Raw genomic sequence first — 21,701 nt, forward strand, 5'->3', positions numbered from 1 at the left:
GGTGGAGTGTGGTTGCTGAAGTTGTGGTGGAAATTTCTGAGGGAGTTTAGGTCATTTGTCTAGAGGATGAAAAATATCTTTGATGTATCTCAGGCATATCGTTGGGTTTGTGGCATATATGTCCAGAAATTCTTCCTCGAGATGTTCCATGAAGAGGCTCGCGTATTGAGGCGCCATCCTGGTACCTGGCTGTTCCCATGGGTTGGACCAAGTGTTTGTTAATGAATGTAAATTATTATGGGTGAGGATGAAATGGATGAGTTTGGTGGTTATTTGGGGTAGATATCTGAGTGTTGTATATTATCTTGTGGATATTTGAGGTAGGCACCAATTCCATTGTGAGGAATGTTGGTGTATAGGAAGGTGAAATCCATGATGGCAAGGATAGTGTTCTGAGGGAGGTTGTTAATGTTGCTTTCTGGAGGAAGTTGGTTGTATCCTGGAGGTAACTGGCCCTCTGTGTGGTGAGTGGTTCGAGAATGGTTCCTATGAGTCTGATATTCCTTCAGGAAGGCCAGATCTACACCAAAAAGTTAAGTTGACCCAACTAAGGTCCCTTGGGTGTGAAAAGTCAACACCCCTTAGTAACATAGCTAAGCCAATCTAACCCCTGGTATAGCCAGTGCTAGGTCAATGGAAGAATCCACCTCTTGGGTAGCTGAATTAAGGACAGCCATGGGAGAAAGCATCCAGTTGCTGTAGTGAGTGTCCACACTAAAGTGCTACAGCAGTGAAGTGTATCTTGGGAAACATATAGAAGGTCCTTGGCGTGGGTTCATGGGGGTGAGTTTGTAGAGTTTCTGTTGGATTTGTTTGGGGAAGGATTTGATGATATCCTTAAATTCTTGGTGAATTGTAGAAAGGGCTTTTCAAGTTCTTTAACTCAAAATTAAAGTGGTGTGAAAGAGTTGTTAGTTGGCCTCGTTGACACAGTCATCATGGTTGAGGACTAGGACGATGGTCCTCTTTGATTGCTGCTTTGATCACTATAGGTATGTCTACCCTACGAAATTAGGTCGAATTTATAGAAGTCGATTTTTTAGAAAGCGATTTTATACAGTCGATTGTGTGTGTCCCTACTTAAGACCATTAAGTCGGCAGAGTGCGTCCACAGTACCGAGGCTAGTGTCGACTTCTGGAGCATTGCACTGTGGGTAGCTATACCACAGTTCCCGCAGTCTCCGCCACCCATTGGAATTCTGGGTTGAGATCCCAGTGCCTGATGAGGCAAAAGACATTGTCGTGGGGGGTTCTGGATACATGTCATCAGGCCTCCCCCTCCCACCCGTGAAAGCAATGGCAGACAATCGTTTTGCGCCTTTTTTCCTGGGTTACCCGTGCAGACACCATACAATGGCAAGCATGGAGCCCGCTCAGCTCACCGTCACCGTATGTCTCCTGGGTGCTGGCAGACGTGGGACTGCATTGCTACACAGCAGCAGCTCATTGCCTTGTGGCAGCAGATGGTGCAGTACGACTGGTATCTGTCCTCGTCGTCTCCTGGGTGCTCTTGGCTGGCCCTGGTGAGGTCGGTTGGGGCGCCTGGACATAAATGGGAGTGACTCAGGTCATTCTCTTTTTTAAGTTTTGTCTAATGGAGATTCAGTCCTGCCTGGAATATTGGCACAGGGATAGCTCAGTGGTTTGAGCATTGGCCTGCCAAACCCAGGGTTGTGAGTTCAATCCTTGAGGGGGCCATTCTGCCTCAGGCTACTCTCCCAGCCAGCAGCACTGCGAGCACCCAGGAGATGATGACAGCTAAGAGTCGTACTGCACCATCTGCTGCCAGCCTACCTCTTGCTCCTCCCTCTATGAAAGCAACGTCCGACAATCATTTCGTGCCTTTTTCCATGCGGGCGCCATATTGCTGTCAGCATTGTCATCCACCCGCTGCTTCTGCTGCTCACTCTGCTAACCGTTCACTCTGCTCTCCTGCTCATGCCATACCACGGCAAGCATGGGAGCCCACTCAGATCACTGTAGCAGTTGTGACTGCTCTAAACACCATGCGCATTATCCAGCAGTATATGCAGAACCAGAACCTGCAAAAGCAGGTGAGTAGGTGACAGCAGCGCAGTGAGGAGAGTGATGAGGACATGGACACAGATTTCTCACAAAGTACAGGCCCCGGCAGTTTGGCCATCCTGGTGACAATGGGACAGGCTCATGCCGTGGAATGCCAATTCTGGGTCTGAGAAACAAGCACAGACTGGTGGGACCGCATAGTGTTGCAGGTCTGGGACGATTCCCAATGGCTGCAAAATTTTCGCATGCATAAGGGCACTTTCATGGAACTTTGTGACTTGCTTTCCCCTGCTCTGAAGCGCCAGAATACCAAGATGAGAGCAGCCCTCACAGTTCACAAGCGAGTGGCGATAGCCCTCTGAAAGCCCTCTTCCAATGCCAGACAGCTACTGGTCAGTTGGGAATCAATTTGGAGTGGGCAAATCTACATTGGGGGCTGCTTTGATCCAAGTAGCCAACACGATCACTGACCTGCTGCTATCAAGGGTAGTGACCCTGGGAAATGTGAAGGTCATAGTGGATGGCTTTGCTGCAATGGGATTCCCTAACTGTGGTGGGGCAATAGACAGAACGCATATACCTATCTTGGGACAGGACCACCAAGACAGCCAGTATATAAACCAAAAGGGGTACACTTCAATGGTGCTGCAAGCACTGGTGGATCACAGGGGACGTTTCACCAAAATCAACATGGGATGGCTGGGAAAGGTACATGACGCTCGCATCTTCAGGAACTCTGGTCTGTGGGAACGGCTGCAGCAAGGGACCAACTTTCCAGACCAGAAAATAACCGTTGGGGATGTTGAAATGCCTATAGTTATCCTTAGGGACGCAGCCTACCCCTTAATTCCATGGCTCATGAAGCCATACACAGGTAGCCTGGACAGTAGTCAGGAGCTGTTCAACTATAGGCTGAGCAAGTGCAGAATGGTGGTAGAATGTGCATTTGAACGTTTAAAAGCGCATTGGTGCAGTTTACTGACTTGGTTAGACCTCAGCAAAACCAATATTCCCATTGTTATTACTGCTTGCTGTGTGCTCCACAATATCTGTGAGAGTAAGGGGGGGATGTTTATGGCAGGGTGGGAGGTTGAGGCAAATCGCCTGGCTGCTGATTACGCGCAGCCAGACACCAGGGCGGTTAGAAGAGCACAGCAGGGCACGGTGCGAATCAGAGAAGCTTTGTAAACCAGTTTCATGACTGGTCAAGCTACGGTGTGAAAGTTCTGTTTGTATCTCCTTGATGAAAACCCACCCCCTTGATTCACTCTACTTCCCTGTAAGCCAACCGCCCTCTCCTCCCACCTTTGATCACTGCTTGCAGAGGCAATAAAGTCGTTTCAAATTCATTGGATGTCTGGGTGAGGAGGCTATGGAACTTGGGGAGGAGGGCGGTTGGTTACACAGGGGCTGCAGCGGTGATCTGTGCTCCGGCTGCCTTTCCTGCACCTCAACCATACGCTGGAGCATATCAGTTTGATCCTCCAGTAGCCTCAGCATTGCATCCTGCCTCCTCTCATCGCACTGACTCCACCTCTCCTCTCGCTCGTCCCTCTGTCCTCGCGTTCATTTTGTGCTTTCCTGGATTCTGACATTGTGTCCCTCCACAAATTGTGCTGGGCTCTTTCAGCATGGGAGGACTGCATGAGTTCAGAGAACATTTCATCGCAAGTGCGTTCTTTTTTTTTGGCTTCTAATCTTTGATAGCCTCTGCGACAGAGATGATATGTGGAGCGATGAAACATTTGCAGCTGCGGGAGGGAAGAAAGGGAGATTAGTCTTTAAAAAGAATCGTTTTAGAGAACAATGGGTAGACTTTTTCACGATGAACCAAGCTGTTAAGATTACATAGCACGTGTACTTTCTTTACAAGGTTGCATTTTGCCTCTTATGTCAAGTGCCTGCCGGTTTGGTGTGAAAAATCACACACGCAGGGCCGGCGGGCAACAGAATTTCGCTTGCAGGCAGACATGGTAAGCCACAGTCTTTTGGCTGCTTTAACCTTCCTAACATGTGGAAATGGTTTCAAACAGCAGCGCCCTTATTTCACATACCAAGCACCCGTTGGGTTGGCTCTTTAAAATAGGTTGGCCATTTAAAAGGAGGGGCTGCGGGTTTCGGGTTAACGTGCAGCACAAACCCAACTACCCCCCCCCCCCCCCGCAATTCTCTGGGATAATCGCTTCACCCCTCCCCCCACCGCATGGCTAACAGCGGGGATGATTTCTATTCAGCCACAGGCAAACAGCCCAGCAGGAACGGCCACCTGTGAAGTCCCCTTAATAAAATTCCCCTATTTCAACCAGGTGACCATGAATGATATCACTCTCCTGAGGATAACACAGAGAGATAAAGAATGGATGTTGCTTGAATGCCAGTAAACACTGGGACAATACGCTGCCATGCTTTGTTATGCAATGATTCCAGACTACGTGCTGCTGGCCTGCCATGGTAAAGTGTCCTACCATGGAGGACGGAATAAGGCTGCCCTCCTCAGAAACCTTTTCAAAGGCTTTGGGAGTACATCCAGGAGAGCTTCATTGAGATGTCCCTGGAGGATTTCTGCTCCATCCCCATACACATTAACAGACTTTTCCAGTAGCTGTGCTGGCCGCAAATGCATCCCAAGTCTTCAGGGCAAATTAATAATTAAACACGCTTGCTTTTAAAGTGTGTATTATATTTACAAAGGTACACTCACTAGAGGTCCTTTCCCCACCTTCTAGGTCCGGGAGCCCACCTTCGGTGGGTTGGGAGGGTACTAGATCCAGGGTGAAAAACAGGTCCTGGCTGTCGGGGAAAATGGTTTCTCCACTTGCTTGCTGTGCTTCAACCTCCTCTTCCTCATCATCTTCCTCGTCCTCAAAATCCATATCCCTGTTGCGTGAGAGTCCATTGACAGAGTACACGCACAGGGCTGGGGTAGTTGTAGGGGCACCCCCTTGAATGGTATGCAGCTCATCATTGAAGTGGCATGTCTGGGATTCTGACCCAGAGTTGCGGTTTGCCTCTCTGGTTCTTTGGTAGGCTTGCCTGAGCTCCTAAAGTTTCATGCGGCACTGCTGCGGGTCCCTATTATAGCCTCTGTCCTTCATGCCCTTGGAGATTTTTTCAAATATTTTGGCATTTCGTCTTTTCGAATGGAGTTCTGATAGCACGGATTCATCTCCCCATACAGCGATCAGATCCAGTACCTTCCGTTTGGTCCATGCTGGAGCTCTTTTGCGATTCTGGGACTGCATGGTCATCTGTGCTGAAGAGCTCTGCATGGTCACCTGTGCTGATCAGCTCGCCATGCTGGCCAACCAGGAAATGAAATTCAAAAGGTTGTGGGGCTTTTCTTGTCTATCTGGCAAGTGCATTTGAGTTGAGAGTGCTGTCCAGAGTGGTCACAGTGGAGCAGTCTAGGATAGCTCCCGGAGGCCAATACTGTTGAATTGCGTTTATACTATCCCAAATTGGACCCAGCAAGGTCAATTTCAGCGCTAATCCACTCATCAGGGAGGAGTACAGAAACTGGTTTTAAGAGCCCTTAAAGTTGGGGAAAAAATGGCTTCGTAGTGTGGATGGGTGCAGGACTAAACCGATCTAACGCTGCTAAATCCGACTTAACTCATAGTGTAGACCAGGGCTAAGTGGTGGTTGGATGTCTAGGACTGCATAGCTGTCTGCTAGGGAATGGAGAGATTGTGGCAGCTATGATATTTAAGGATTTCACAGTTGATTTTTTCCCCCCCGAAGCAATCGATGTAATGATCAAGTGTATGGTTTCATCTGCTGTAGGGTGTCCAGTCAGGTGGTTCTTTTTTCTTATGACTGTTCATAGGGACATGGTGGTTGTGGGTGGTGGTGTCTTTGTTGTGAAGGAATTCTTTGAGGTGGAGTCAGTGAAAGAATTCTTCTCGTTCTCCACATATTAGTATGCTATTCGGTTCTGTGGTGGGGCAGAAGTACTGTTTGTTCGAGAGAACAGATAGTTCAGCTCTGCTGAGGGGTAATCTTGGTAAGCTGATGATGTTGAAGTGCCATGTAATGTCCATGTGCTGAGTCCCAGTGTCATGGTTTCTCCTGGAGATGCTGTACTGTAGGTTGTGGAGTTGTTGTAGTTGGTTCCACTTTATGTTTTTGTGTTGCATGGCTGTTATCAGGGTTTTTTGATCGTTATTTTAGGTTTACAACAATCTGTAACGTGCTAACCCTTCTTTGTCCTATGATTTAGAGATGTTATCTGCCAACTTCATCTTGAATGGTCTCTTGCAACATGTGTTAAGTTCTTATTTATTCCACCTTGTATTTAGCTGTGACTTCCATCCCAAATCCAACTTGTATTTAGCTCCACTTCCATCCCAAATCCAACCCCTGACTATTTTCCAATTACCTTTCTCAGACCTGAAGAAATAGCTATGTGTACGCTTGAAAACTTCTCTCTTTCACCAACAGAATTTGGTCCCATAAAAGATATGACCTCACCCCCCTTGTCTCTCTTAACGATAGTTAGAAAGGTGGTGTTCTGTGACCCCCCTCCCCCGCTTTTCTTGCTGACCAGTATTCTTGTTGTTTTGTGCTCTGCCTCTGTGTCATAGCCACCTATTGTTTCTTATTCTTAGGCTTAAATAGGTGGTCTGTTATTACATGCATTCAGCCACGGACCCAAGTTAATACCCCTACCTTTTGGTGTTCCTTTAGAATCTATTGCCAGGTTTCAGAGTAGCAGCTGTGTTAGTCTGTATTCGCAAAAAGAAAAGGAGGACTTGTGGCACCTTAGAGACTAACAAATTTATTTGAGCATAAGCTTTCGTGAGTTACAACTCACTTCATCGGATAGTAACTTGACTTTTATATGTTCTATGAAAAGTGCACTTCCAGCAAGCCCAGAGTCCTTTAATACCATGCTGGTTTATTTCTGACTCCTAAGGAAAAGTGCTTTGTAACCATTTGAATTATGAACTCCAGTTTTTGCAGCACCTTGAAGGTCTCCCTATTCAGGCATTGATCAAGCCAACTCCCATTTACCTCTCTACAAGATCTAATGGGTTTCTAATCGGGTGTACCATGGCCATGTCATTGATTAATCTTTTTTACAACATTTTTGTGGAACAAAGAATAAGAAAAAATATATATTTTTCGACTTCACCTGTGCCCACTGATGAGTTGTGTGTGTGTGTGTCTTGTATTGTGTACTTAGTCATATAAAAATGTTGAGCTCAAAGCTGCTCACTGTAAATACAAGGAAGGGTTTGGTCAGAAGCATAATATCCTATATGCGTGTAGCCATGCAGATAACATCAGGGCTCATGCATGCACATGAAACTATGTCCTAGGACCCTAGTGAGCTGTTGTACTGGTTTGAATAGAGTGAGCTGTACCAACAGTCTGATGGCTGGAGGCATATCCTCTATACAAATCCAATTAAAGTTTTTCAATTGTTCCCCTTCCCTCCTCCCCCTGGGCCAAACCCCCCCACCCCATAAAAAATCCCAAACCCAAGCAGTGCCAAATGTTCTGTGATATTTTAATCTTTTGATAACACAGTTTGAAAAGCCCTTGGAGACTTTTTTAGATTTTAGACAAAATAGTTCATTGGCAGGACTTCCCTTGTAGATAGGGTCTCGGTTATTAAGAACTGCATCGTGGAACTTGTGATAACAAAAGCATTTGGAGTTGACGGGTGATAGACTGCTACTGGTAAGAGAAACTTTTTTTTGTTACTTAAATGTTGTTCCAAAGATCTGAAAAGCAGGTGAACAAAAGATGTTTAAGATTTATCTACTTTTTTTTCACCATTAAACTAAGAAAATAAAAATACTTACATAATTAAAACAGACTAAGAAGGGGATGGTATTGGAGGATCTATAGTAAGTAGACCTAACTACATGGCAAAACACTTCAAACAAACAAACAAAAAGACCCTCCCCCCACCCCCCTATACTGGTGCCTATGTTGCTGTCTTAGAACGTAGTATTGTATACATCAAGGCACCAGGAATGTCTCTCTTCAAAACTTCATTTTTTCTTTTTGGGTAGAGATACCCTTCCCAAGATTAGGGGTTCTCTCATTTTCTTCTACCATTCTGCAATTTTCAGTGAGCTTGGTTTTTCCAGTTCTTTAACTTATGGCAACTGCTCAGGCTTTCAGCAAAAACTTTTTTTTTTTTTTAAGGTTTACTCATACTGGTGACAAATGTTTAGCATTGCTGACTTAAAATCCTTAACATACAGAATTGTTACAAATGTTCTCTAAAAACTATACAAAATCTTAGAAAGTTGATTTCAGAACCAAAGGAAATAGTCTAATAATGGTCCTCAGGAATCTCATTCATTTCTAAATGAGTAAAAAAGTGTTTTTGAAATGTATAATTTTTTATATTTTTGTTATGTGTCTAGTTTAAAAATATGCTGCTTTGTTACGTTGATTCTAGCAAGTTTCATCAATGCTCTCTTCAAACAGTTATGCAGTTAAGTAATAAAAATCTTTGTTATTTATACCGTTTGAATGTTTATAGCTTTCAGTTATTTTATTATAAATTGGCATACTGGCCAGTGATCTTTCCGTATTCTGTCTACAGCCAAGATTGAAGTCTGATGCTTCAGAAGGTGTTTCACCCCATCCATCCACCCCCAGTAATGCACATAATTTTACTATGTGAGAACTTTCTTCCTGACCCCAGTTGATAATTATTTTTTGTCCTGAAGAATGGTTACTAGGCCTTTTATCTTAATTAGTATAACTGCAGATGTCATTTATATACTGCCTTAATCCTTTTTAAAATCATACTGTACTTGAGGACAGTGTATTTCAAAGGCTGATTATGTGTTTCACAAGCATTGTTTACTTCTATCTGTTTCAAACGTGTTGCCTTTAATTTTTAAGGGACAGTTTAAGCAGTATTGTCCAAATGTCCTTTTTTTATACCATTCATGATATTTTTTCTTGCTTGTCTTCTTTCCAGACTTTCATAAGTATAATTCCATTGTCTTTTAATCTTTGCATGAAAGGTTCCCTTTCCGTATATTTTGTTGCTCATATGTTTATACATTCCATTTTTGCTGACTCTCTAAAGATGAGGTGCACACTCTATTACAAAAGAGGAGGGTATCATTAACTTACATAATGGCTTATTTTCTGTATTAATATATATTAAACTGTTTGCCTGTTACTCACCATTGAGCTGTCCAGTGATACCTATATTTATCTCCTGAGGATGCAATTAATTTGGAACCCATCTGGGTACACAAGTGGTTTAAATTGTTCCTTTGAATTAGCATTGCCTGACCTCTTTCTGTGTTGAATTTCATGTTGCCTATTTGTCTTATTTTGATGGATGTTTGCAATCGAATTATGCCTGTCACACTGGTGACTCAGTGAACAAAAATTACATAAGCATACAAGAAATCAGGATTGTATTTTCAATTTCTTCCTGCATTTGGGGTTTTTTTTGGTCTTCTTCATACTTATTTTACCATGACTTTTCACTTTCTTTTACTGTTGATCTTGGCCTGTTGGTGGGAATGAGGGTATACAGAAGGAAAGGCAAAGAGAGATTCAAACAAAAGTGGAAGACCTTTGAAGAGAGCTAGAATCATTCTGTCTGGAGTTCCATACCTGTGAGCCAGCTATTGAGACAACCCAGTCCTCTGCTCCTACCAGTCTTGTTCTTGCTATGGTAGGTGCTTGGATACTGTGGTGATGAGGACCATATAAGTCCTTAGATAACGGTAACCAGGGCATGAGTTAGGCTGGTACACAGCGGTATGGCCTACCAGCACTTCTCTCAAGCCGCTTTGTTCTCCAGGATCTCAGCTTTCATTTCAAAATAAAGTATTTTAAAAAGGCACTGTTATGATTATTAATGAAACTTTGGAAAAGTGAACAGTATGTCTGTTGAGTTTACCTCCAACAATAGCTCTGAGAGGGGTCAGCTGCTTCCTTTTTTTTAAAAGGAGTTAACTTCAGGCAAGTGATACGTTAGAGTTGGACCCACTAAATTTCAGTGAGTGTTGGGTGCCTAACCCCCTTACACTCACTTGAAAATCCCAGCCTTACACATCAGCATTGTTAAATATTTCACGGCTCATTTCAAAATATGGGAGGAAGGATCACATTATGCAGATCAGCATAATGTATTGACATTTTTACTGAGTGGGTGGGTTACCTCCCTGCAAACAAGAAGGAGCTAAGGCCAAGGAGGCCAGCCCAGAAGAGCCTGTGGCTGTATTGCTGAGGCACTAAACTCATCAGAGGAGAGCGGAGCCTAGAGAGCCTGTATGATTCAATATTTTGAATTAGTACATAGTCTGAGTGGTATCAAGTGGGCAGAGTTTATTTTGTGGGCAGACATTGAAAGAGTGCCAATATTTCTCCCCTCCACTTCCATCCCAAATCCAACCCCTGACTATAATTGCCATGGCTAGTCAGAGAAATGATCCTTGATGTAGCCAGAGCTTTGCATATTAGAACTTGTACTCCGTACTGAACAGAAAGTTAAGGACAGCCTGTGGAACACTGGATGATATGTACAGTAGAACCACAGAGTTACGAACACCAGAGTTATGAACTGACACATTGGAACCAGAAGTACACAATCAGGCAGCAGCAGAGATTCTCCCCCCCCCCCCCAAAAAAGACAAATACAGAACAGGATTGTATTAAAAATAAACTACTTTTTAATAAAAAGGAAAGCAGAATTTTTCTTCTGCATAATAAAGTTTCAAAGCTGTATGAAGTCAGTGTTCAGCTGTAACTTTTGAAAGAACAGCCATAACGTTTTGTTCAGTGTTACGAACATTTCAGAGTTACGAACAGCCTCTATTCCCGAGGTGTTCGTAACTCTGAGGTTCTACTGTACTGGTTGAATGTGTTGCTCAGGAAATGAGCCTATTGTATTAAAAATTGTTGCTGGATCTAACAATATGAGTATAATTGTGGCCCTTCTGGTGTTCCTCACAGTATTTCCTAATTTTGACTAACCCCAACCCTAGTATTCAGCCTTTCCTCTGCGTGGCTAACTTGTTAGAACATCACTGGTTATAATAAGGAGATTGAGATACCTCAGTGTTTACTCTTGGCTTTTCCTAACTCTTCCCTTCTAGCTCTGAAAGGATCAGGGGTTAAAACTGATCTGTATCTCTAGCCCTATGGTCACCGGAAGTTCCTTAATAGCCTCTTCTGAGAGACTTTTATTTGGTGATTTACAGTTTGCTGATCACCCTGCCCTCTTGGTGAATCACAGATAAAAGCAAACATCAGTTATACCCGAGAACAGAATAAAAGAAAGGACAGGGACAGTTTTTCCCCCAGCTTTCCTCCTGTTCATCACAGTTGTTTTACATGAAGTTGCACAGGATGCAAATTGGTGCAAAATTTGTTCATTTGGATTCCACTATTTCATGTGTTGATAGATTAGTGATCTAACAAAGCAAAGTAAAATAGGTAATAGGACAGCAGATGAAATTTAGCACAATAAAGTGTAAGTTAATGGTTTGTTAGAAGGAATTAATTAAAATAATCATGCACTCTGATGGGTTCCAAAGTAGTTCCCACCTCTCGGGAACCTTTGGTTTGGCAGATGCACAAGATTCAAGTCCTTGTAACAGATAGTTAGATTATAAGGCCAGAAGGAACCACTGTAATCATGTCGACCAACCTCCTGCATAACACTGGCTATAGGACTTCCCTGAATTAATTCCTGTTTGACCTAGAGCAGATCTTTTAGAAAAACATCCAGTCTTGATTTAAAAATTGCCAATGATGAAGAATCCACCACAACCCTTGGTAAGATGTTCCAGTGGTTCCTCGCTCTTAAACATTTGCACCTTATTTCTAGTCTGAATTTGTTCAGCTTCAACTTCCAGTCACTGGATGTTATTATATGTGTGTCTGCTAGACTGAAGAGCCCATTAGCAAATATTTGTTCCTCAAGTAGGTACTTGTGAACGATGATGTGAAGTCACTCATAACTTACTTTTTGTTCAACTAACTAAATAGGTTGAGTTCTTAGAGTCTATTTTAAGGCAGGTTTTCTAATCCTTTAAACTCATGCTTTTCTAATCCTTTAATCTCATGGCTCTTCTCTGAACCCTCTCCAATTTATCAACATCCTCCTTGAATTGTGGACACCAGAAGTGGGCATAGTATTATAGCAGTGGGTGCACCTGTCCCTAATACTGAAGTAATAAAACCTCCTTACTTCTTCTTGGTAGTCCCATGTTTATGCATCTAAGAAGTGCATTAGCCCTTTTGGCCACAGTGTCGCTCTGGGAGTTAATGTTCAGCTGATTATTCACTATGAGCCTTGCCCCCCACCCCAAGGCTTTTTCAGAATCACTTCTTCCCAGATAGTCCCCCATCCTGTTAATATGGCCTGCTTTCTTTGTTCCTAGATGTATGACTTTCTATTTGGCTGTATTAAAATGCATGTTGTTTGCTTGTGCTAGTTTTCCATGCAATCCGGATTGCTCTGTATTAGTGACCTTTTCTCTTCATTATTTACCACTCCCCCAGTCTCTGTGTCATCTCCAAACTTTCAGTGATTTTGTTCTCTTTCAGAAAGAAAAGGAGTACTTGTGGCACCTTAGAGACTAACAAATTTATTTGAGCATAAGCTTTCGTGAGCTACAGCTCCGGTGAGCTGTTAGTCGCTAAGGTGCCACAAATCCTCCTTTTCTTTTTGCGAATACAGACTAACATGGCTGCTACTCTGAAACCTGTTCTCTTCCAGGCCATTGATAAAAATATTAAATAGCATAGGCTAAAAACTGAACCATATGGAACCGCACTAGAAACACACCAGATTCCCTATTTATAATTGCATTTTTTGACTTAATGGTTAGCTGGTTTTTAATCCATTCAATGTGTTCCGTGTTAGTTTTATATCATTTTAGTTTTTCCATCAAAATATTGTGCAGTAGCAAGTAAAATTCCTTACAGAAGTCTAAGTATATTATGTCAACAAAAGTAGGTAGTGTCTTATTTTAGTGTTACTTTGCAGGACAACTGAGTGTACAGGCCTTGTTCTGTACCTGGACCTTAGACTTTAAAAAGGCTTTTGATAGATAAATTACCATGAAATGTTAATTTTAACAGATTATGTATATTTATGCCTTTTTGCCTCATTTGCACATTAGTGCAAATTAAAGTTTGAAATGAGGAATTGAGAACATTAGGAGGAGAATATAGTCACTTTGTATAATGGCTAGAATGCTTTTAACAATATCACATTTATTAATGTTGCCCAGCTTTGTAGCAGAGGACTATATTGGCAAGATGCTAGGAACATAAGTGATTAAACCAGTTTGATATAATTTTTAATTTGTGTCTATTTGTATTCACTGTGATGCATTGAGAATAAGTAAAACATATAAATGAAGCTATTCTTAAATTGTCGCTACTTGCTTTTTCTTTGCTTTCTCTTTCTCTCCACATCTGCTATCTTGTTTCTCATGTCATTTTTTCTCTCTCCTTCATTATGCCTTTTATTGGGTTCCCTCAACTTGCTTTTTTAATTTTTTTTGGCCACTCTTCCTGTTCGCACTGCTTTCCTTTATTCTCTTTCCTTCTAATCTTGACTCTCTTTTCTCCATGCTGTTGATAGAGCCAGCTGAACCTTGGCATTTTCCTCAGGTCCATGACTGCCTGAAGACCAAAGTGCCTTGCTCTGTACCTGGGCCATGATTGGAAAAGAGGGGAGCTGATCCATTACCACAGCTGCTATTTGCAGGTGTCTGTTTCTGTTGATTTCTATGACTTATTTGTGCATCAGGGAGCAGAGCAAGCTTCCACTCCCTGCTTTTGGAGGGCCTTCAGATTCCAGGAGCTGCTTCCTCTGGAGCCCAGCTAGCGGGAGGGGAGATGTAGGGGGAGAGCAGCTGGTAGTGGTGAGATGAAGGAATTTTATCTGCTTAACATTAATTCATGCTAGGAAAGTTTTGAGGACACACTACTTGTACTAACTTTAAATATTTGAGGTTGTGTCCTGGTCCCGCAAACTCTTATTCACATGAGTAGTTTTTACTCAGGGAGTCCCATTGGAAATAGTTGACAAGGTTTGCAGAATTGAACATTTAATTTGCAAATTGCAGCAACTTTTTGATATTTACAGGGTGAGGGTGTGTTCATGTATTTACATTGGAATGCATATATTTATTGTTGTGGGTTCTGGTGGCTAGACAGCATGGTATGTGCATATTTGTATTAGAAAAGAAGATAGAACTTGTATGAGGGAGTAGTTTGTTATATTTTTATTAATTTTTAAAGTAACAGTCTTATTTCTGAAACAGGATTTTCAGTACCAAAATGAAAACGGTGTATCAGCATACTTTGCCTTTTTTGTTACTTTTTTGTCTGCCTAACAGTATAATAAAATACTTTGTTTATCTGTGCCATGTGATTTGTGGAATGATTCCCAGTTTAAGAATTTAAACTGACCCAGTTTTGCAAACAGATATGCAAATATGAATAATCAAATTTCATGTATTCCTCTCCCCCTCAGTGCTTTCTTGGTGCCATTTATTCTTCTGCCCCTCAGTGTTGGCAATTGTTTGCTTTGGCTTGAGCTGTAGCCCACCAAAGCTTAGGCTCAAATAAATGTGTTAGTCTCTAAGGTGCCACAAGTCCTCCTGTTCTTCTCGTTCTCATCAAGAATCGGACTCTGCCGTCAGGCACTGACACTGATAGTGCAGTGGAGTAATGTGCATATTTTTGTTTAGGGATGGAGCAAGTTAGTTCCAGCATGAGAAATGGAAATCTTTTCTCATGACTACTGTGAACTTTACTATAAACTATAATTCATTAAGCACCAAAAACTTTTCTGGTTATACAAACTGATTTGAAAAAAACCCTGTGATCTATCTATGGTGCGTACATAATCTTGCATTTGACATGTGTTGTTATTCCAGTGGTCAGTTTTGTTAGAAACCATTAATTAATTTAGGGCATTTTTTACTAATAACATTTTGAAGATGTTTTCCTCAGTTAAAAAGACTTCAAAATTAATCTGCCATGTAGTGAAGAAAGTGCATGTGACAATTTTAATAAACTCAAATACCTGGTTTTAGAGAGTATTTTAACAGTTGTGTACTCCATGGAGCAGTGGTGTGCATTAGAAATTTTTTAAAAAAATGTAAAGTCAAACTAGAGTAATAGAAATTTACACCAACAGTTTGATTTTAGTTGGTTATGTGATATAAAAATGTCAGTTTAGCAGTGGAATGGGAAATAGAGTTTGTCGTATTTGTATTTTTATGACTGGAAGCATTTTTAGCAATGTAGACACCTTGAATGCATGACCAAAGTAAGTAGTCCAATTGGACTATTAAAATTCTTTTTTTTTATTAGGAGAAATCATTTTAGCTTCACAGTGTTCTACAGAGGCTTATCTTGTGCAGATATGTCAACGAATTGTGCTAAAGCATAGTTTGAAGACAAATGGGGACTCTCTAGCTCTACAGTACAGTAGGTTTTAATACACTTTTATGAATAATTTGTTTGTCGAGATTCTGCTTCCATTGGAACTGTGACAACTAATATTGTAGAAAGAGGTTACTTACTTGGTTCAAACGAATGTGGGAGGACATTGACACAGTTATTCAGCTGACTAGAAGTGATATTTATTTAAAAAAGGATAATAGAGAAATTATTTTTAATCTTTATTTTTTAGTGAGTCTTGTATTATTATCTAAGAACCTGATCCTGCAAGGAGCTCCCTGCAGATGGACTCCTGCACCCATTTGGGTCCCAGTTGACTTCAGTGGTTGTCTGTGTTGGAACATGGGCTGCCTGCACTGTTCTCCATGAGGGATCAAGGCCTAAGCATACAATAATACATGTTCTGTTATAGGTAGGGATGGAAGCACTCCCAATTAGTGCTGCCTGATGGTTCCCTCCACCCTGTTTTCAGTCATTTTTAACATTGCCAAACTTTAACCATTTGGATTGATATTTCAGCTAAAATAGTTCAGTCGTTTCTGAGAATGAAGCTAGGGAAAAACATGGTGTTTTGCCCATACTAAAAAGTTCCAGGGACCTTCTTTGAGAAGCTCTTGCACCCTTATGCTTTGGAGCAGTGACTTGAATTTTGGCCGAGAGGTAGCCTTTGTGGCAGGGATATATATGCCTTTTGCCTTCTGCCCACTCTGAACTCTAGGGTACAGATGTGGGGACCTGCATGAAAAACCCCCTAAGCTTATTTTTACCGGCTTAGGTTAAAACTTCCCCAAAGTACAAACTATTTTACCTTATTCCCTTGGACTTTATTGCTGCCACCACCAAGCGTCTAACAAATATATAACAGGGAAAGAGCCCGCTTGGAAATGTCTTTCCCCCCAAAAAAATCCTCCCAAACCTTACACCCCCTTTCCTGGGGAGGGCTTGATAAAAATCCTCACCAATTTGCATAGGTGAACACAGACCCAAACCCTTGGTTCTTAAGAACAATGAAAAAGCAATCAGGTTCTTAAAAGAAGAATTTTAATAGAAGAAAAAAGAATCACCTCTGTAAAATCAGGATGGTAAATACCTTATAGGGTAATCAGATTCAAAACATAGAGAATCCCTCTAGACAAAACCTTAAGTTACAAAAAGACACAAAAATAGGAATCTACATTCCACTCAGCACAACTTATTTTATCAGCCATTTAAACAAAATAGAATCTAACGCACCTCTAACTAGATCACTTATTAGCCCTTTACAGGAGTTCTAACCTGCTTTCCTGCTCTGGTCCCGGCAAAAGCAACACACAGACCGAGAGAGCCTTTGTTTCTCCCCCCTCCAGCTTGGAAAGTATCTTGTCTCCTCATTGGTCATAGTGGTCAGGTGCCAGCGAGGTTATCCTAGCTTCTTAACCCTTTACAAGTGAAAGGGTTTTTCCTCTGGCCAGGAGGGATTTAAAGATGTTTACCCTTCCTTTTATATTTATGACACCTTTCACATGACAATCTGCCCAAATTTGGCCAAGTGATAAGTCTTTGAAACATCGCCATTCACACATGCTCAATTTTGACTTGCTAGTGCTTTGTGGCTACATTCTCTGAAGATTCTCTATTCACTGGACATGCTCCAGCCTAGGGCTGACTTTCACTGCAATTGCAGCTATGGCTGGGGCTGGGCACAAGAACTGAGAGCAGGGCGCCTCTCACCTGCTACTCATGTCCCCTGCCCCCGGCAGTGTGGAGGGAAAAGCTGCCTCATTCAAATGCAGAAGGGACAAGAAGTGGAAAGGAGTGGGGTGGGAAGTGATGGGGAGAGGAGGCAGGCACGTGCCCTGCCTGGGCAAGGGGATTGGGACTGAGAGCTGGTGGGGTGGAGGGAAAGACTGGGAGCAAGAGAGGGAAGCAGTTTGATGAGAACTGGGAACCCGTGGGGGGTGAGGAAAGGAGCTGGAGGGGAGGGGATACAGATGAATGCTAGAAAGGAGGGAACTGGGGCGGGCTGTGCAAAGAGACTGAAAAAGGGTGGGGTGGGGGATGCTGATGTTGGACAAAGGTCCTGGGGAAGGAGATGGGGAGCCAGTGGGGCTGAGGAATGTGGGCAGGAGTAACTGGAGGCCGGGCTGGAGAGAGATCGGATGAGGCCTAGGAGAGGGGAAACTGGGCCTGGCTGGCCAAGCAGACTGGAAACCAGGAACCAGAGAGGTTGGGAGGGAGTGGGCATAGGTGATCAAGGAGACTGTGACTCGGATGAGAAGTCTGAGATGTGGGCAGTGGGACGGAGTAGGTGAGATGAATGGAACTGGGACAAGGAACTAAAGGTGGGGAAGAGAAAGGACAGGGACAGGTTGGAGGGGATGGGACAGAAAGGGTCACGCTTGGGGGGAAATGGGCAGAAGAGTCTGTGCCCACTAGAGCACACTCCCCTCCGGAGCCTGGAATGGGAACCCATTTCATTCCTCTGCTGTTAGCAAATAGCTGTGAGACCCACTGGCAAAGTGGCCCATTCCCCTCTAGGGCTGGTTCACTTAGAGGATGACATAACAACGGTCAGACCAAAGGTCCATCTAGCCCAGTCTCCTGTCTTCTGACAGTGGCCAATGCCTGGTGCCCCAGAGGGAAGGAACAGAACAGGTAATCATCAAATGATCCATCCCCTGTCGCCCATTCCCAGGGTCTGACAAATCCTGCTCATCCTGGCTAATAGCCATTGAGGGACCTATCTTCCGTGAATTTTTCTAGTTCTTTTTTGAACCCTGTTATAGTTTTGGCCTTCACAACATCCTCTGGCAAGGAGTTTCACAGGTTGACTGTGCATTGTGTGAAGAAATACTTCCTTTTGTTTGTTTTAAATCTGCTGCCTATTAATTTCATTTTGGTGACCCCTAGTTCTTGTGTTATGAGAACCATGCCAGCAGATCTTGGGCATAAAAAGGTTAAAGATACTGCTATACAGTTTCTTACACACTATCCCTTGTCATAGAACCATAGGACTGGAAGGGACCTCGAGAGGTCATCTAGTCCAGCCCCCTGCATTCATGGGGAAATAATCCTATGGCCACTACTTCTCCTCCAAGCCACTTCTCAATTCTTGATGTCTGGTGTGTACCCTGCAAGAAACTGTCCATCTGTTATGACTAGGATGAATGTCCATTGGATAGTTAATATTTAATTGTAAAAGAGAGCATCTTTCTAATGAGACAGAAACATCAATGTGGGCATGTAATAAACTCACGTAACTGTGTAACCAAACTACTGTTACCCTTGTCACCCTCGACTTTCCGCCTTCTCTTTTGTTTGTTACTCGCTTCTTGTCTTTTTTTGAGTTTGGAAATGGTTTGTCTGGGCAGTGACTGTCTTTCTGTATATTTGTTCAGCACCTAGCGTGGTGTAGGCCCTGCTCCTGAGTGGGGCCCTTGGGTGCAGTCACAATATCTAAATAAATAAATAAAAATAAGAATTTCTAAATCTTGTGTTCTGTTTGGTACTGCTCTCCAGCTGTGCATTTCCATCTCCATAAGAATCTAAAAATACAGTTCATACTAAGGATATATAATGGTGTGTATGTTTATTGAGGTTCTTTAGTCTTGATGTTGGAATATAATAGTAATAATAATAATAAAAATATAATAAATTAAAATGCGGTTAGAGGTGTCAGCCAATTTCAAGTAGAAATTAAAGGATGGCTTTATTGCTAGGGCACTGAACTTAGAGTGAGGAGATTTGGGTTCAGTTCTTGGTTCTGCCACAGATTTCCTGTGTGACCTTGGGTAAATCACGTAATCTGTATATATCTTGATTCCCCATCTTTAAAATGAAGATATTTCCATACGTTACAGGGGTGTTGTGAGAATAAACTCACTAATATTAGCGAGGCATCTAAGTAGCTAGAAGGGCATTTTTAGTTATATCTGTTTCCATTTGTCAAATAACAATTTATAGACTTCTAGACTAAAATTGGGTTTTGAAGTGTTTTTTTAAAGTTAACTATTTTAGTGGGCACTTTTGTATATTGAACAGCAAATACTTTAACATAGACTATGGTCACATATTCTGTTAAGAATTAGATGGAAGCAGGTTGGGTGTCGGTGCATTTCATGTGCATGTGTGTTGTGAATGCAGTTATGCCAATGAAACATCAGAAGTTAATGCATGTGCACAGTCGTCAAAATATTGCTTCAACTGGGTTTTTTTTTTAATACTTCTCTTGCTAGAGTCTTCCGGTATCTGAAGTAGAGCAGTTCCACGTCTCAGTAAACATGGAAAAGGAAGAAAAGAAGGTTCTCCATACAGGCGAGGAGGATGAGATGGTAATCAGTTTTATGGTCTCGTTTCATAAATTGAAGAAAATGTTGTTTTTCTGTTTGGGGCATATTGCTTTAGGCACAGTACTCATGAGCCCCTTCTGGAATCATAGAGGACTAGTCTTGGGGTACGAATTTCCATTTATTCAAACTCCTAAAGAGAGAATGAAGAACCAAGCAGATCTGTACAGCCAATACTCTAACCGGTCCCACAGCGTATTTTACTTCTCAATACCCTTGGAAAGGAAAATTGCAGTGAAGTGTTTCATAAAAACAAATTGTGGCCCTGCTCCCTTGTGGTATGGAGCCTGGCTAGAGCTGTGGGCTCTGTGCACACACTTGGCACACTTACCCAGATGCAGTTCCTGTCCCATGAGCATGGTGACCATATTTCCCAAAGGGAAAACGGGACACTGTGTGGGGCTAGACTGACCCAACCCTCCCCCCCCCGGCCTTTGTGAGGGGCTGGCCCAAGCCACTCGCCTGAGCACACCTGCTCCCCGTGCAAGGCTGGGGCTGGCATTGCTGCTTGCCCAAGCCCTGTGTCATTCTCCCCGCTCCCCGACCTCCACCCCCCGTGCCCGGGGCTGGCATTGTAGCTCAGCCCACCCAGCATGTTCCTCTGCATCCAATTTTTTTTGACAAAAGTGAGCATTTGTCCCATTTTCACGTGTCCCATTTGAACTTGCCAGCTGATCACGTTGGCAAGAATAAATGGGACAAACACCCATTTTTGCCAAAAAAGTCAGGATGGCTGGAACAGGGCTTAAAGAAGGGATTGTTCCTGCCAAAACCCTAAAAAACCCCAATCTTTTGACGAAAATAAATGAGTTCTAGCAATTAGAGTGTGATGATGTTTCAAAAAGAGATTCTGCAGATACCTTTAGGTGTTAATATTTTCATAAATGTGAATGATGCTGGTGGGTCTCAATGTCAGCTTCCATTTTACTGATAATACAGAACAGGAAATTTGTTCCATGTAATATGAGACAGAGGAAATACCGCTTAGCATCTGAAAATTTCTTTTGAGTTACTGCACGGAAACACTCAGCCAAATTTTTGTGCCTCAGGCTGTACCCAGATAGTGATAGTACTTACCCTTGATTGTTAATTTATTATCCTAAGAGGCACTTCATATTTTTGTGTAATTTGTTCTTCATTGTAACAAGAGAGTACTCTGAATATTGCTTCCTACTAGGAGGTGAATGGACTTTTTCCAGTTGCCACAGTAACTGCTGTCTTTGGAGCATGGTTGGGTTTTTTTGTTTTTTGTTTGTTTTTTTTTGCTGTGTCTCATGCTAGTGTTTCACCAGCTGTACATAAGCGTTACAGTGGGTAGCCCCACTTCTAAAACAATATGTTCCCAAGTATCATTTGGGTGAGAAGTACCTTCTTATGATTAGAGGCTTGGCTATATTACATTTTAAGATGAAATAAGAGTAACGTAGCTCATTCCTTCCTCCCATTCCCAACTACCCCCTTTTTATTTCCTCCCCAGAGAATGAAAACCATTTGTCAGTCAGTCTGATTTAAATCAGCAATTTAAATCATGCATTAAATCTCCAAGTAGACAATGTTGATTTAAGTCCTCGATTTGGATCAACTTATACGTGTTATTTTCTAAAGACTATGCTTTTTCATTGGTTGTATAATAACCATTAAAACATGCTAATTTACAGCTAAATAGAGCTTTACGCTAGATTTGGTACATCTTTTTGCTGTCTGGGAGGGTACACTATAACTATATACATTTACTGAAGCAATTATATAGCTTAATATTTTCAGATTACTACTAATTGTACATTTTAGTATGTTAGAAAATGATGAATGATATGCTATTTTATAGATAATTAACCTTTTGCTCATGATTTGTGTCAAGTTGCATTAGGATGGTAGCTGAAATTTAAGTAAACACCCAAAACAGCATATAAAATTTATTTTTATTAAACA

General features: G+C 42.2%; 1 protein-coding gene and 1 long non-coding RNA gene across 11 annotated transcripts in view; one reads left to right on the top strand and one right to left on the bottom strand.

Annotated features, from left to right (window-relative positions):
* Nucleotides 1–21,701, top strand: part of ATP13A3 (ATPase 13A3) — a 154,061-nt gene that overhangs the window by 60,381 nt on the left and 71,979 nt on the right. For 4 of the 10 annotated variants that reach the window (XM_038415624.2, XM_043493078.1, XM_043493080.1 and 1 more), the window contains one exon: nucleotides 19,662–19,757. In XM_038415624.2, coding sequence (XP_038271552.1) covers nucleotides 19,707–19,757 — 51 coding nt within the window. In that variant the 5' untranslated portion in view covers nucleotides 19,662–19,706. Of the gene's footprint in view, nucleotides 1–7,674; nucleotides 7,711–13,722; nucleotides 13,742–13,924; nucleotides 14,067–18,930; nucleotides 19,006–19,661; nucleotides 19,758–21,701 lie in introns of those variants that run through there. The other 6 variants (XM_043493085.1, XM_043493086.1, XM_043493083.1 and 3 more) reach the window with 6 other exon arrangements.
* LOC122455954 lies at nucleotides 7,517–10,627 on the bottom strand. The gene is made up of 2 exons (XR_006274496.1): nucleotides 9,187–10,627; nucleotides 7,517–9,099 (listed from the first exon to the last, which is right to left on the bottom strand). It is a non-coding gene; the product is annotated as an uncharacterized LOC122455954 (long non-coding RNA).

The sequence above is a fragment of the Dermochelys coriacea genome, chromosome 9 (genome assembly GCF_009764565.3).
Source record: "Dermochelys coriacea isolate rDerCor1 chromosome 9, rDerCor1.pri.v4, whole genome shotgun sequence".
In the NCBI taxonomy this organism is placed as follows: Eukaryota; Metazoa; Chordata; order Testudines; family Dermochelyidae; genus Dermochelys; species Dermochelys coriacea.